Source organism: Abramis brama (genome assembly GCF_963993115.1).
Source record: "Abramis brama genome assembly, chromosome: 22".
In the NCBI taxonomy this organism is placed as follows: Eukaryota; Metazoa; Chordata; class Actinopteri; order Cypriniformes; family Leuciscidae; genus Abramis; species Abramis brama.
This window is the reverse complement of record NC_139984.1, coordinates 31,527,716-31,545,584: the sequence shown is the minus strand read 5'-3', so window position 1 is coordinate 31,545,584 and position 17,869 is coordinate 31,527,716. Positions and strand designations below refer to the sequence as shown.

At 34.1% G+C, this 17,869-nt stretch overlaps 2 protein-coding genes across 3 annotated transcripts in view; both read left to right on the top strand.

Moving 5' to 3' along the window:
- LOC311072984 (uncharacterized protein) overlaps positions 1–17,869 on the top strand; it is a 1,552,487-nt gene that overhangs the window by 58,088 nt on the left and 1,476,530 nt on the right. The gene's annotated exons all lie outside the window — the stretch shown is intronic.
- Positions 2,367–17,869, top strand: part of LOC311072936 (polycomb protein SCMH1) — a 34,572-nt gene continuing 19,069 nt past the window's right edge. Inside the window, exons 1-7 of one of the 2 annotated variants that reach the window (XM_084098308.1) lie at positions 2,367–2,459; positions 9,395–9,465; positions 11,161–11,229; positions 11,468–11,544; positions 13,082–13,316; positions 14,495–14,583; positions 14,675–14,918. In XM_084098308.1, coding sequence (XP_083954434.1) covers positions 9,435–9,465; positions 11,161–11,229; positions 11,468–11,544; positions 13,082–13,316; positions 14,495–14,583; positions 14,675–14,918 — 745 coding nt within the window. In that variant the 5' untranslated portion in view covers positions 2,367–2,459; positions 9,395–9,434. The remainder of the gene's footprint in view (positions 2,460–9,394; positions 9,466–11,160; positions 11,230–11,467; positions 11,545–13,081; positions 13,317–14,494; positions 14,584–14,674; positions 14,919–17,869) is intronic. The other variant, XM_084098307.1, reaches the window with a different exon arrangement.

Here is a 17,869-nt window from a genome sequence, read left to right as displayed (position 1 = left end):
ACTTTTGTAGAAAAACAATGCATTTTCTGTCATTCACAGATGTGTACACCGAGACTGATACTGGAATTAAAATAGTCTATGATAACTATTTTTAGTAAATGTTAGATTTTAAGAGTTTTAATCTACTTTCATTTCTGGCCTTTGACTATGATGCTATTTTAAATCCAGTCTGTCTCAGCATCTGGTTTTGGAAGACAAAATAAATAAAATAAAAGACTGGAACCGTTCAGAATGGATTAGCCTAGATGAGCTTTAGTGGAACAGAAGCACTTCTGAAGTGGCATTAGGTGTTTTTACACAGGCTGTGTTTTTATACATGCATGAATGCATTTACACAGCACTTACAGCTGTGTGCTTTGATACTACGGGCTGAAGTGAGTCAAAAGTGCGGCATTTACGTTTTTACACAGAATTTTGAGCAGCCTTAAAGGTAGAGTAGGTAATTTCAGAGAGACTAGCAATAGCATGCTAGCTTTGAAAGCATTTCTTTCTTACTTATGTTTACTTACACTTTGTTTTATTCTATATGCATATAAGTTGTTGGAGAAATTATGTAAAATCAAATAGGTATTTGAGCTGTTGTTGACTGTGAACATATAGCTAGCTACAAGTATTATGCGATTAAATCTCAATGTAAATAAAGTCCCCCTGTAGTCAATAATTTTATCCCTTAAAACTCATCTTTGATCACCAAAATGACATATTTAAATGTTTTTTCCTTTCAAAAATTCTTCATGTCTTGAAATATCTTGAATGTAACTCGACACCCTTGCCCCATTTACGTGGTTCTATGAATATGCAAATGAGCCCCGCCTCCACTCACTCACTCAGCTCAGAGATCCACTGGTTGATGATCACACGTTGATCTGATTGGTTACAAGGTAGTTTGTGACGTCAGAAACACCAGCGATTTCAAAGCGTGTTTTTGAGACTGTCTTTGGTTCACTGCAGTTTTAAGCAGAAAATACTCAGCAATGCTGTCGACTTATGAATTTACACATGGTTTGTCTTAAAGCATATTAAAAACACCACATAGACACATAAACAACATTAAAAGCTGGATTTTCACCACAGGGGGACTTTAATATATCATAGACTAGAGTTAAGCTGTGACGTCACAATCAAGTTGAATTGTGGGTAGACAGTGTTGGGGGTTACGCATTACAAGTAACTTGAGTTACGTAATGTAATCAGATTACTTTTTCAAGTTAAACCATTACTTTTAAATTTACAACAAAATATCTGAGTTACTTTTTCAAATAAGTAATGCAACTTTGTTTTTCCATGTATTGTCTGACAGCTCTCTTCATGTTGAGAGAAATCATCGTTCACTGTGTAAACATGATCGTTGTTGAATAGTTTTAGAATAAAAACTCATTTACTCATCTCACTTACACACAAAAAAAAAGATTCAGTGTTACACAAAATTAATAAAAACAGTGAAATGCAATACCAGAATATTACCAAACCTGCAATAATTAAATGTTCAATTATAGCTACATACTTTATGTATTTAATCTCACTTTAGTAACCAATGTCTTTACTGCTGACCTTAATCAAAATAAGCAAAAATGATTTTAGATAAACCACATTTGTGTTTCATTTTTTAAAAAAAATTGACTGAATGTTATCGTGTTGAACTTTCTTCTCCTGCATCTTATTCTTCTTCAGTCCAGAATGGCAGAACAGCTAAATGTTTTATTAAAACACAACAAGCAAGCCCAGCCAAGAAAAAGTTATGAATAAAAAAGTACTTTTTTAGGGAGTAACCCAATATTGTAATACAGATGATTATGTTCTTTTGAATAGCTCATGGAAATGAGCATCTTGACCTTCACAACCCATTTGACTTAAAATCAATGATTAGTTGTTTTTAAATCCACACACTGTACATCAAGTGTACAACAAGTCCTAGTTTATCTTATATCTTCTAATGTCAAAGAGATACACACCATAACTACATCTGATAAACCACAATCGACATGAGCGCAATACTGAGAAAAAGAACAAACAGAACAATATAACAACTTATAAATCAACTTATAATAAAATAGTTGACAAAAAAACACACAAAATTAGTCTATGTGAAATCTTAGACAGACAAAAGTCACGCACACACACACACACACGCACACACAATTTCAATGTTATTATAGCTTATTTTAGTACTACTCAGTCTTCATTAACTGATTAAATAGTCTAAACACGTCAGAATGGGACCTGTAAGGATCATGTTATTATTTATAGGCAAACTGTAATGATTGGCTAAATATTAGATTAATAGTAAAAAACTCAATGAAAGGCTTTCACAATGTCCAGTAGAATAAACGTGTGCGTATGAGAAAGCGAGCGCGCAACGCTGGTCTGGTTCTGCGCATGCGCACTTCTGACCCCAAACATGGCGACAGAGAGCTGTGAAAAGTGCTGAATTCTGACTACATTTCGACAAATTTGCGAAGGTTGGTCGACATTTCTACACTTATTTTATTTTCTTGCATACGTTATGCGCTTGATCGTTATGTCAGATTACAAATAAGGGCCTTTTTAAAGTCTGTATGTGTTGATTTAGGCGTTTGTTTTGCCTGATGTTCAACTCTTTCTGTGCCAGTGGCGATTATTCATGTTGTTATATCAGAAGTATTTGTGGATCCGAGCGAGACTGATAAAATAACGAGCGTTTGTTTTGTGTTTCGTTGCTTTTGGTCATTATGATGTTGATGATGTGTATGATCAGTGGTGTGTCGTCATCGCTGATGACGTTTCCTTTATTTCAGATGTCAATCTCAGGCGTATGTAAACACTCTAAGATAGCGATCTTTAAATCTCAGATACATTATTGATCTTATTTTCGCATCAGTAATGGATATATCTCCTTACTTTCACAGTTCACACAACAGATAACATTTACAAAGTTTACGCTAACATGATCATGTGCTGAAAAGAACGACAGAATTTACCATGTTTTTACTATGGTATTCTTTGAATTATCTAGAAGTACCATATAAATGCCTTGAAAAATAAATAATCATTCAATACTAGGTTATAAATCAGATTATTTTAGTATCATGGTACTGGCTGAGTAAGGTTAAAACAGGAGAAAATACTTTTTTACATTAATTCTGTTCATTTTTAATTTATGTGGTTCTGATACTAAATATTTTTATACTTAATAACTGTTATTAACTGTATGATACATTTTTATGTGAAACATTATTTCAATACTTGAAAGAGTATTTGACAATGAGTGTATTTGTTACTAATTTATTACTACACATAGGGACGCTCCGAAATGGAAAAATTTGGCTGATATCAATAACCGATAATTCTTTATCTTTTAAAACCGATAATCGTATTATATTTGGCCGATAATATTCATCTGAAGTGTCTCAGCTGAAGAAAATAACCTGTTATTTATCTGCTTTAACATATCGGCCTAATTTTCTAATCGGGTTGATAACAATAACATTAAAAATGAACATATATTGGCTGATGTTTGTTATTATTTGTTACTAATTACTATATACAATAATAAAATATATTTAGTATAGCACTATATGCAATAATAAAATGTTATATGTTATACTTTTATTTATTAATTTATTTGTAATTAACACAAATTTAATGTTATTGCTTATATATATATATATATATATATATATATATTTTTTTTTTACATATAATAATATTGAAATATATGTTTACAAATTATAAAAGTATTAATCCTCAAAATGTAGCGTAATTATGTTTTTGTGTCAAAAATAAACCATAAGAGATCACATTTTTCAAAATCATTCATCATTTATTATGATTTCACTGTTGTATAACTGTATTTTAGTGAAAAAAAACATAAATTAATAATAAATGAACATTGGATTTCCTTCAAACAGTGTAAGAAACTTTCAGAATCTTCATCTTGTTATTTTTCATGACAGCGACGGCAAATGCAAAGACTAAGTTACCATGTTTTTATCATAGTAAAAATAACTAGTAGCTGTGAGTTTTTAGTGGTTAATAGATTAAACATTGGTTCGTAGATTCAACATTTAATTTAGTAACATCACTGTAAAATGTTCATGTTATTTATGTGAGATAATGGGCTTGTGCAAATGTTTGTTTGTGATGTAAATTTCTCTTTAGTATTTTGTCTGTGTGTCAGAGCTGTAATTAATATTCTGTTCAGGTGGAGGTTGTTTGTGTTGAATATAATACTCATTTGGTCTCATGTTCAAAGATGGAGAGCGCTTCTGATGGAGAACAGAGAGAGAGAGGGAGGTATTGTTTCTCACTGAGGCAGGAACATGTGCTGTATGATGCAAACTGCTTGAAATCAAACATGGAAATAAAAAAAGGAGTGCTGAGAGCGTGTTTGTTTTTTGTGAATGATGAAAAGCTAGAGAAAGTCAGATAAGCCACGCCCCCCACACCCACTGACACCTGCATCAGCCAATAAGCCTCGCCCACCACACCCACTGACACCTGCATCAGCCAATAAGCCCCGCCCACCACACCCACTGACACCTGCATCAGCCAATTAGCCCCGCCCACCACACCCACTGACATCTGCATCAGCCAATAAGCCCCGCCCACCACACCCACTGACACCTGCATCAGCCAATAAGCCCCGCCCACCACACCCACTGACATCTGCATCAGCCAATAAGCCCCGCCCACCACACCCACTGACACCGGCATCAGCCAATAAGCCCCGCCCACCACACCCACTGACACCTGCATCAGCCAATAAGCCCCGCCCACCACACCCAATCACACCTTTATCAGCCAATAAGCCCCGCCCACCTGTCTGTCACTTTTTAGCCGTGGGTGATTGGAACAAACCATTTTATTAAAGCAGTTCTCTAAAATGAAATTATTAAACAAAGCTTTTGTTTTTGAATAATTTCTGGATGTTGTCGGGTGAATAAGAGGGCAGATCTGGCTGCTGGAATGTTATGATAATGGATGAAATGTTTCAGGAATGGGATGCCTTAGGGAATGCTGGGATATGTTATGATAAACACTCTTTGTAGGCGAGTCGGAGAGAGGTTTGTTCATCTCTGTAACTTGTGCTTTATTTAGTTATAATGTTAATAGTCATTGTAATGTTAATTACTTTATATTTAATGTAATTCAATATAATAATGTGTATGTAATTTGCTTTATGTTCAGTATTTAATAAATTATTTATAAAATTGCACACAAAAAAAAATCGATCAATTAATTAAAAATATTTGATGTCAAATCTAATTAATGTATTTAGTGTGTGCTAAGATTAATAAGAAAAAAAACATATTTTAAGATTTTGCACACAGTGGATCTCTCAAGTGTCTTTGTAATTTGTTCATAAAACTATTTTTACTGTAATTTTACATTGAATTCAATTCTAAATATTGGACAGTTTTACTCAATTTTCAGATGACATTCAAAATAGGTCCTAGACAATTTTTAATGTAAATTGTTACATGCAGTTTTGGTTTGAATGATTTACAGATGATTTTTGTTAGTTTTAGGTGCTGTTTAATTTTTTTTATTTTTTTTTTTAATCAAAATATTTAAACAAATGATCAACAGAATAATTGATTATTAAAAACATTGCAGGAATATAATGACTCCTTATGTTAGGTTTAGGAGCTTTTTATCTGATTTTTGTCCAGTTAATCAAGATAAATCAACAGACGTTTTGCAGTTCTATATTTTTGTTTTTCCACAAACTATCATTTGACAGGAAGTTCCTCATCCTGATGCAAAACAGCTGAAATAAGTCAGTGTCAGACTAATATGTTAGTCATTTTGCCTATTGATTTGTTTATCAACAAATAGTTTATTCTTTATTATAGTTAAATTACTATTTACATTTAATAAAAGCAGAACGAGGTTCTTTGTAATTTGTGTGTAAAATTATTTTTTGATTGTAAATGTGACATTGAATTACATTTTCCTAACTTTTGGACATTGCCATTTTACATACATTCGTGCAGTGAATTGAATATTTGCATTTAAAAAAATTTTTTTTTATGTAAATCGTTCTAATAAATCCATTCACAGTTTGTGTTCGGATGAAGGATAAAGTAGTTTGTTTTTTATGTACACTAATAAAAATGTAACAAATGTATATATTTCTTTACATTAAAAACAAGAATTCAGGCAAAAATAATAAAAAAAGAAAATTCTATATTAGTACTCAATTCAATCTTGTAGAAATTAAAGCTTTAACTTATAATGTATATGTTTAATGTATATTTTACTTGGAATTGTTTATGTTGAGTAAGTTATAAAATGAAGTAAAACCTACTCAACTTTCTGATACTGGTGTTCCCATCATGCACTGGGGCATGAATAATTTATAATGTTGCATTTTCACTATTTTATAGTTGTATTTACACTGTTTAATTGTTACTTTTGTGGTTTTGTGACATCTGGAGTTCATTTTCTACTCAAAATGACCCAATCATACTATGATTGTTGTCTTACAAAGCGTAACAAGACATTTGTCTAAGTAATCCGTGCACTTTAAAAGCACGGCTTAATTCAGTTCTAACATTGTTTGAGGAAAATGTACAAACAAAGAGTGAGGAAAATGTACTTGAAACAAGAGTATTTCAAAGTAAAAACTTCACATGAATAAGTAGAAATTACTCAACAAACTCTCAATGTACTTATTCTCTTTGTTAATTTTTTACATGACTTATTTAAGTAGATGTGAAATTTACTTAAAATGCGAGTACAAAAACTTGCAAAAGAAAAATTAGGTCAATTTTACTTCTTTTTTTTTTTTTCTTCAGTGTTGTTTTTGTTTGAGGGTAAATCCTAAATCAAATACTATCCTGAGAGCGTCATCTTCAGTGTCTCAAACAAAACTCATATGAATCTCACAAACTTTGTCAAGTCCAGTGACTACCAGAGGTCTTTAAAGTAGCTTGTAAAATGACTTTTTCCCTGATGAAAACAACATTGGAGCTTGTGATTTTGAGAAAGCGTTTAAACTTCATCTGGTTTTATTAACCCTGACTGAGGGACTCAAACAAAACACTGAAAACTCTCTCCTTTTGTCTGTCCGAGACAGTGTTATTTTAGGATCATTGATAAACTATTATTATAGTTTTTGTTAATATTTTGAATTAGATTAGATTTAGTAATTAGATTTAGATTTAGAGTTTTAGTAATTTTGTAGTTTTAGTTTTAGTCATTATTAGTCTTTTTTATGTCTATATTTTTTAAGTTTAAGTTTATGTGAGTTTTAGTTATTTTAGTACTTCAAGTTAAACTAAATGAAAATGATAAATGTGGCCTGAAATAAAATAAGTTTAAGTTTTTCTATTTTATTTCAGGTAATGTTTGTTTTATTTGAAGTAATGAAAATGTAATTTATAGTGTTTATTATATTTGTATTAATGTTTTAAATTTTGTTATTTTCATAGGTACTGTTTTCATGTGAATTTTGTTCTTGTGTTTTTGTCATTATTAGTTTTATCTCTATAGTTTTTTTATTTAGTTTAAGTTGTACTTTATTTAGTTTTAATTGTAGTTTATTTAGTTTTAGTTATATTACTTTTTATAAATTTTATTTATTTGAAGTAATGAAAAGGTTATTTTAATACCATACTATTATTATATTTTATTATTAATATTTGTAATTTTATTTTTATATGTAGTTTTCATGTGAATTTAAGTTAAATTTATAGTCAGATTTTTCACTTTTATTTTATTTATTTTAGTACTTCAACTAAACGAAAATTAGAAATGCTGCCTTGGCCAGCTAGCTGTAATAAAATAAGTTTAAGTTTTTATTTTATTTCAGTTAGTGTTTATTTAGTTTGAAGATTTGAGAGTGTTTTTAATGGTTTTAGTTTTAGTTTAGAGAGACGGCGGCTGCTCCTGAACAGAAACAGTGACTCTTCTGTGGCCTGAGACTCAGGAGTGAAACCTCTCACGACATTAGTGAAGAGTCTGAGTGAAAGAGAGCGATTATGCCGGCAGAAAGAGCAAATGAACGACAGAACGAGAAGCTCACATGAGACCAAAGCGGAATGAACTCTTAATTGCTTGACATAAATAAGGAACTCATTTGTTCTGTCTATAATTGTCTGCCGGCATGTGGATTCAATTTCTAATCTAATAAGACACTTGATTATCGTCATATTCATGTCAGGAACGATCCGCTGGTCTTCGCTCAGTTCGGGAGATTAATTTCTTTGCTTTAGACAGGAAGAGTGTGTTTGTGTGCTGTGGGAAGTTTCGCTCTTGAACAAGACTGCATTCAGCAGAGTGTGTGTGTGTGTGTGTGTGTGTGTTTCATGTCTCATTCGAGAGAAGCTTGACGCTCACACACGTGAAACTGAGAATCTGCAAGATCTTAATCTTTTACATGATAAAAAGAGGAACATAAAAATGGCGTTTGGTTAATTATGCATTTTTACTAAAGATTAAGTTGTGGCCAAAAGTAACATCCGAAGTGGATTTTTGTTTTAATTAACCTAAAAGTTTGATTAAACCATCAAAATATGAGGTATTTATCTGACAAAATTATTTGCAACAAAAGGTTATTTTACCAATACAAAAACAGTAGGAAAAAGCATTTGACAGCATAACCAGTTATTAAAATTTGGTTGGTTCTCTCTTGATTTTAAATGCAGTCATAATTTCTTATGTATGTAAAATTTTTGATCATTTCCTGTGATCAAAGTGTCAGTCTTCAGTGTCACATGATACTTCAGAAATCAGTCTAATATGGAAACAGAACAGCATTTATTTGAAATAGAATCTTTTGTAATGTTATAAATATCTTGTCACTTTTGATCAGTTTTAATGCGACCTTACTCAATAAAAGTATTGATTTTTTAATATATTTTGTAATCTTACCCCAAATGTTTGAATGGTTGTTTATAATGGTGTCTACCTAAATATGAAGCAGCATATTTCAACATTGATAATAATCATAAATGTTTCTTGAGCAGCAAATCATCAGAATGATTTCTGAAGGATCATGTGACACTGAAGACTGGAGTAATGATGCTGAAAATTCAGCTTTGATCATAGAAATAAATTACATTTTACTATATATTCACATAGAAAACAGCTGATTTACATTAGAATAATATTTCACAATTATATTTACTGTATTTTTGATTGAATAAATGCAGCCTTGGTGAGCATATATTTATCAAATGTGTGGTAATTTGGTAGTATTAATGATTAAAAAAAAATGCAAAGTACTATTCGTGTTTCATGACCCTTTTATAAATTGCAATATAATTTAAAAAAAAATCCACTGTTTGAAATGCATCTCACTTGATTTTTAACTACTTTTAACTTCACTTAACATTTTAAAAACACGCCACAAGTAGCACAAAGATGTCCATTTGACAAATTTGCATGTGTTTGTGTGTGTCTCTCTCAGGTCGAGCGCTCGGATCTCTTCAGGAATCTCACCAGAGTTAATGGTCAACATGGGCCGAACGCTACTGAAAGGTAAAACACACACACACATTTATTTGCTTGGTCAGTGTCGTTGTGGGTTTTGGTTATTTTGCTGTTGTCGGCTGTAAAGACCTGTGAAATAACTGAAATCATGTGGCGAAGTGATATGGAGCAGTAATGCGGTCAAGACCTGGAACTACTTCAGCCGTGTGTTTCCCTAAAAATAATTGCACACTTAAAACGTTCGTCAGCCAATCAGATTCAAGCATTCAACAGCCACGTAGTATAACTAATGTTATAAAACAGTTACTTCTGGTCCTTGATTCTGATTGGTCAATAGCTGTGTTTTATTCACGATAAAACACGGCTATGAGCGCTTCACCAAACGGTTCTACGTGTCACTACACAACACACCTAGCAACCACTCTTAGCAACGTAAACATATTTGTTCTCATTGATATTGTTTGTTGAAGCTTATAGAGTATTGTGAGAGATCGAGTAAGCGAGTGTACCTGCTTTTACAGTAGATATAGCATTTTCCTTCAGGTCAGTCCAATATTCGTAATAAAATATCAGTTTGAATGTCCGCTGCGATATCTTGTTCTTTTAGTCAATTGTCAGTTGCGTCTTGTTGTCCATGTTTAAATGTCTTCTCTACTGACTGACTCACTCATAAAGACAGTCTTTCACCGTGTGCTAACTACACGCGCCGTGTGATAAAAGGGTCTCTTCCATGTTAATCAGAGAGTTTGTCCTAACCAGCCGTGACGGCGACACGCGACGATTATATTTTAGAAACGGTTTCTATTTTTCTGTGTCGTCGCGCTGGAACAACAAACACAAAAAAAGTGTGGCGATGATAATCTCAGGTGCTGTTTATGTGCTTTATTTAATGTTAAAAGCGTGTAATGTGACTCTGAATATCATTTAGTGCTCCAGCTTTGTGGCTGTAAAAGCAACAGTGGATAATTCACCTCAGATCTCGAAATTAAACAAATAGAAACAAGAACGTTCAAACTGTGAACAAACAAGTGTATTCTTTGACAAAGATTGTTTTAGTAACTCAGCCTATGTATTTTTAATAATGTTTAAATGGTGTAATATTTGTGAATTTGATTATGTAGCTACTTTTTTGCGAGTGCCGTCAAGATTACTCTCTGGTGCCGTGCACTTGCCGCGAGACTCCGCCCACACGCTGTTCTGATTGGCTGACTACGCCCACAAGCTGTTCTGATTGGCTGACTTCACCCACACGCTGTTCTGATTGGCTGACTTCACCCACACGCTGTTCTGATTGGCTGACTACGCCCACACGCTGTTCTGATTGGCTGTGGGTTTTGATTTATTTTGACGCATCTCGCAGTCGCGTCTGGTGTGGACAGACAAATTATTTGTCGCTGGAATCTTATCGCATCCCGTCTGGTTAGGACACGGTATTTGTCTCCATCTACTGGCGAAATAATGTATGTAACTTATGTTGCTGTTCACGGTCAGGGTAGGACTATTTTAAGGAAGACTTTTAGTGATTTTACTTCATGAAAGTTGCATTGATGCATGTTTTTTGGTTTTAATATTTGTATTGTGTGGTACCCGTTTTATAAAAGCACAGCCTCCTGTACCGTATTGCTTACTTAACAAATGAGACCTCACTGTAAAGTGTTACCAGCACCCTGAAAACAACTCAACACTTACATTTCAAGAAGAGTATAATCAGAAATGTTCTACATTGGTGTCGTTCCTCTGCAGATCACAAAGACAGTAAGAAGGATAAAGCGGGCAGGAGCATGTCTCTCACAGGTCCTGGACCCGTCAAAGGTAACGACACACACACACACACACACACACACACACACACACACACACACACACACTGAGTCTGACCTGAGATCAGCATAGAGACAGAGCGACAATCTGAAAACAATCCAGCCGTCTCCATTGACTTTGTATTGCGTAATGAAATGACAGGAAGCTTCTCGCAATACAGAAGTCAACAGAGACGTTCTGTGATGATGATGATGATGATGATGATGATGTGTGTGTTTCTCTGCTGCAGTGACCGAGTCCTTCTCGTGGGAGGAGTATTTAAAGGAGACCTCATCAGTCCCCGCCCCCCCCAGCTGCTTCAGACAGGTCAGAGTGACATCACTGGCCCTTTTAAAGACACGTCTCTGTTCGTTCTGTACATAGAAATCACATTAACCCTATAAAGCCTACTTTAGGACACACACAGGACTGATAAACGTCATTGAATTGCACATGATCTCCTAATTAGTGATGCATTCAAATATATGAACATTTTGGCCGATACCGATAACTCTTTATATTTGAAAGCCGATAACCGATATATTGGCCGATAAATCTAAATCCAAGTTTTATATAATTTTTGAGAGCCTGATTACAAGAACAAAAGTCTCACCATTCAAATCCACGTCCCAAACACACAATTATGATGTTCTCGTTATAATTTTATGAAGCCAATATAACACTTTACTGTATTTTCCTTTCTGAAGTGATTTCAATCATATTTCAAGCAATTTAAACCCATCATGTTGAACAGTGCACATCTAAAGTGTCTCAGCTGAAGGAAATAATGCATTATTTATCGGCTTTAATATATCGGCCTAATTTTCTTATTTGGGCCGATAACGATAACATTAAAATGACCATATGTTGGCCGATATATATCGTGCATCTCTATCTCCTACAGTCCTTCTGTCGTCTGATTGATAGTTTAGACTTTTTTTAGCAAGTAAAAGTCTTTTAGTATAATTGTGCAAACATCCACCTTCAGCTCGTGTCTTTATGCTGCGGAATCTATTGATTTTTATAAAGTAAATGTAAGAATAGCCTTTATATTAAGTAATATTTCAAGATGAACTTACTGGACTGAAGCAACTTCGGTTTACGTGATTATCCATACATTGTTTTTTAGAAAAATCATGAAATATGATCATAAGGCTTTTAAGGAAGGTTTATTTGTTCATCTCTCAATCATCATTGCACTGCATTACATTATATGTTTTAAAACATATCTTTGATCATAAAATTAAGCATTTAAATATCATCTTAAGACATTATTGGTAGATATTGATATTTATATGCCAGTAGTCTGTTATACTGTTATAAAGATCTCATTGATTTACATTACAAGCATCAGAATTTCATCATTCCATGTCCATATTAATATCAGCATCTGCAGCAAATTGCATATTTTTGCTCATTTTGTGCATATGAATAAAACTAAGCTGATGTTTCCTTTATATTCTAATTATATCATACTAAATGAGCCATAAAAGCCTGATGTTTCCAGCATGATGCTCAACTAAAAAACACACATGCAAACCTTTTTATAGAATTAAAAAAGAGATTGTGTAAAGGCTCAACAAACTGTTTCAAAAATAAGATTTTTCGGTCAATTTCTTCATACATGTCAGGCTTTACAGGGTTAATTCTCTTGGAATATTAATGTTGAGTTTGTTGATTATCAAGACACTGTTTTTTAGATGTTTCCAACATGATGCTCAACTAAAAAAACACATATGCAAACTTTTTTTTATAGAATTTTTAAGTATTTTGTGCAAAGGCTGTTTCAAAAATGCGATAAATGTCAGGTTAATTAAAATCCAAACCCGTCTTTCGGATGTTAACGTTGAGTTTGTGTTCTCAGTCTCAGTTTCCTCCCTCAAACGACTTCAAGGCGGGGATGAAGCTGGAGGCCCGGGACCCTCGTAACTCCACCTCCACCTGCATCGCCACGGTGATGGGCCTGATGGGCGTGAGGCTCCGCCTTCGTCTGGACGGCAGCGACAACACCAACGACTTCTGGCGATTGGTCGACTCCGCCGACATCCAGCCAATCGGAACCTGCGAGAAGAACGGAGACATGCTGCAACCGCCACTGGGTACGGATGATGTCACTTCCCTTCCACGGCGGATCACAGTAGAGTTAATATTTAATATGAGACCAACAAGAGGGCAAATATAACTGCTGATTTGACTACGTATCATTTCCTTAAGGCTGTTTTTGAAGGGACAGTCCGTCTCATGGCATTACCAAAGCTTAATAACTCTCCAGTGTCATTTGAGAATCATTACTATACTATCTCAGTATTTATTAATATTTTAAACTAGTTTGTATTATATTTTACATTTTCATTTGAGTTAAAGTTTTTGTAATTTTGTTTAATTATGTCTATGTAGTTTTTATAACTTTTTATTTTATTTTTTAGTCATTTTATTACTTTAAGCGAAAATGAGAAATGAGAAAAAATGAGAAAATGAGAAAAAAAATTGAAAAAAAATGCCTTTTTTATATTCTATTTTATTTCTGTTAACGCTTACTTTATTTCAGTTGATTTGAATGTTTTTTAGTATTTTGTTGTAGTAATTTAATAACTGTGTAGATACAAGCTCACACATCACTGATCTACTGACATGATTCACACATCACGCGTGCATATTTGACATATACGTGTAATAAAACACACAACTGTTGTTGTTCTCACACTGCAACCCTTCCTCCGTGTGTTTTAGATTGCTCAAAAGCTACAACTTTAATGTTAAATGAAAATAAGAAATTGTGCCTTCACAGCTAACTCAAATAAAAAGGTTTTTTTAATATTCTATTTTTTTTATATATATTATATTTAATTTTATCACTTCAACTTTAACCACAAATTAGAAATTTTGCCTTCGCACATTCACAGATAACTGAAACAAACCTTTTTTATATTCTATTTTAATTCTGTTAATGCTTACTGTATTTCAATTAACGTTAAGGTTTTTGATTACATTTTATTTTAAGGTGTCACTGTTACAGTGTAATTATATATTTAAGTACTGAGTAATATTAATTAACAACATGTACTTACTATAGGGTTAGGGTAGGATTAGGGTTTGGTTGAGGGTTAGTTACATGTAATTATGCATAATTTACTGTTATTACTACGGTAAGTACATGTAACAAGGACACTGTAAAATAAAGTGTTACCAGGTTTTTTTATATTTTAGTTTTAGGCGTAGTTATTTTAATGTGATTAATTGTGGATAATAATGCTGTCTCTCTCTCTGATTTCCTCAGGCTTCAGGATGAACGCCTCATCATGGCCCATGTTTCTCCTGAGGACCCTCAACGGAGCCGAAATGGCCCCTGCCACAGCGTTCAAAAAGGTGGCGTACCTCATTCACACGGATGATGGTGTTACATCATGCAATCACATTAAAAGGTTTTGATGACACTGGTCTTCTGTAATTCCATCAGGAGCCCCTGCGGCCGCCCCAGAACGGCTTCAAGCCCGGGATGAAACTGGAGGCGGTGGACAAGAAGAACCCGTACCTGATCTGTCCCGCCACCATCGGCGAGGTGAAGGGCGAGGAGATCTTTGTGATGTTCGACGGCTGGAGGGGGGCGTTCGATTACTGGTGCCGATACGACTCCAGGGACATCTTCCCCGTGGGCTGGTGCTCCGCCACTAAACACGGCCTACAGCCGCCCGGCAACAGCAGTGAGTGACCGATGATGACCTCGTTCATCAGACTAATGACTCGTTTAGAGGTTCAATATCAAACATGAACTCTACAAGCTAGGTAAAAACACATCGCACAAATTCGGCCTATAGTCCAAACAAAGTCTGTCTCTGCCACAGAATAAATAGAAAAAGAAGTTATTGCGACTTTTTATCTCACAATTCTGACTTTTTTCTCACAATTGCATGTTATGAAGTCAGAATAGCCTGATATAAAGTCACAATTGTGTTATAATGTCAGAATTGAGAGATATAAAGTCAGAATAGCCTGAAATAAAGTCAGAATTGCGAGATATAAAGTCAGAATGGCCTGATATAAAGTCACAATTGTGTTATAATGTCAGAATTGAGAGATATAAAGTCAGAATAGCATGATATAAAGTCACAATTGTGTTATAATGTCAGAATTGAGAGATATAAAGTCAGAATAGCATGATATAAAGTCAGAATAGCCTGATATAAAGTCAGAATTGTGTTATAATGTCAGAATTGAGAGATATAAAGTCAGAATAGCATGATATAAAGTCAGAATAGCCTGATATAAAGTCAGAATTGCGAGATATAAAGTCAGAATAGCGTGATATAAAGTCAGAATAGCCTGATATAAAGTCACAATTGTGTTATAATGTCAGAATTGAGAGATATAAAGTCAGAATTGCGAGATATAAAGTCAGAATAGCCTGATATAAAGTCAGAATAGCCTGATATAAAGTCACAATTGTGTTATAATGTCAGAATTGAGAGATATAAAGTCAGAATAGCATGATATAAAGTCAGAATAGCCTGATATAAAGTCAGAATTGCGAGATATAAAGTCAGAATTGCGAGATATAAAGTCAGAATTGCGAGATATAAAGTCAGAATAGCCTGATATAAAGTCAGAATAGCCTGATATAAAGTCAGAATTGCGAGATATAAAGTCAGAATAGCATGATATAAAGTCAGAATAGCCTGATATAAAGTCAGAATTGCGAGATATAAAGTCAGAATAGCGAGATATAAAGTCAGAATAGCGTGATATAAAGTCAGAATAGCCTGATATAAAGTCACAATTGTGTTATAATGTCAGAATTGAGAGATATAAAGTCAGAATTGCGAGATATAAAGTCAGAATAGCCTGATATAAAGTCACAATTGTGTTATAATGTCAGAATTGAGAGATATAAAGTCAGAATAGCCTGATATAAAGTCAGAATAGCATGATATAAAGTCAGAATAGCCTGATATAAAGTCAGAATAGCGAGATATAAAGTCAGAATAGCCTGATATAAAGTCAGAATAGCATGATATAAAGTCAGAATAGCCTGATATAAAGTCAGAATAGCGAGATATAAAGTCAGAATAGCCTGATATAAAGTCGCAATTCGGCAAATGCTGAAGTTTAGAGGTTAAATATCAAAAGTGAACTCTAAAACCTAGGTAAAAACACATTGCACAAAAGTATTAGGCCTATCGTCCAAACAAACTCTGTCTCTACCACAGAATAAATAAAAAATAAGTTATTGCGACTTTTTATCTCACAATTCTGACCTTTTTTTTTCTCGCAATTGCATTATAAAGTCAGAATTGCCTGATATAAAATCGCAATTGCATGTTAGAATGTCAGAATTGTGAGATATAAAGTCATAATTGCGTTATATTGCGTTAGAATTGCGTGATATAAAGCCGCAATTGTGTTATAAAGTCACAATAGCATGATATAAAGTCGCAATTCTGCAAATGCTGAAGTTTAGAGGTTAAATATCAAACATGAACTCTACAAGCTAGGTAAAAACACATCGCACAAAAGTATTATAGTCAAAAACAGTATAGTATTAGTAATAGTATTATAAACAAAGTCTGAAAGTATTTCTTGTTGAATGGTAAAAAAGTATGTTCATATGTATGGAAGCTTCTTTCTGCCACAGAATAAAAAATAAAAAAGGTAACTGCGACTTTTTTTCCAGTCAGAATTGTGAGTTATAAAGTCAGAATAGCGTTATATAAAGTCACAGTTCGGCCAGTGCTGAAGTTTAGAGGTTAAATATCAAAAAATGAACTCTACAACCTTGGTAAAAACACATGGCACACTGATGACGAGCTGATGGTTGTGGTGTGCAGTGTTGACAGCAGTGATGATTAGAGCTGTCTAGTTTTGTCATGTCGTGTGCTACTTGCATCAAGTGTGCATCTGAAATCACATACTGTCTGAGTAGGTAGGTACTACATTTGAATTTCAATTTACTTTGTGACCGATAAAAAAATGTTATGTATGGAAGCTTGTTTAGGCACAGAATAAAAATTAAAAAAAGGTCATCTCACAATTCTGACTTTTTTCTAGCAATTTGCTGTTGTTGTTAACCAAAACTAAATCTAAAACTATTGGTAGACACGGCGCTGCGCTTCTCGTCCGGTGTGCGACCCCCTTTATTTTTATTCTGCGTATTAATTATTTAAATGAGGAATATTGTGACGTGTTCGTTCCCGGAAGAAACTCGAGACTACAATGGAGGTAGCCTAGAAATCTAGACGCACCCTAGCGGCAGCAAAATGTATTTCGCAGCCAGGGGGGTCTAGGCACTCTCAATAGACCTTCTAGCTGCAAAAACCTAAATTGGGTCAGGCCAATCACGTCGTGTATAGAGTAGGCGGGGGCGGGCTTAACATATGACGACAGAGTTGCGACGGCTGCCACTTGAAAACAAAGTATGGCTGCTGCTGATGGAGAACAACGGTCTTTCGAATCGGCTTTGGCCGCGACTCGGGAGGACTTAGAGTTAAGTTTTTCTTTGAGAAAAGAGCAAAGAACGGCACTTAAGTCATTCTTAAAAAAAGGAAGATGTGTTCGTCGTTTTGCCGGCCAGATATGGCAAAAGTTGAATCTATCAACTAAGCTCCGCTGTTGGGAAAACGCTCTGGTTGGTTGAAGCGCTGTCCTATTGCGTGCAGAG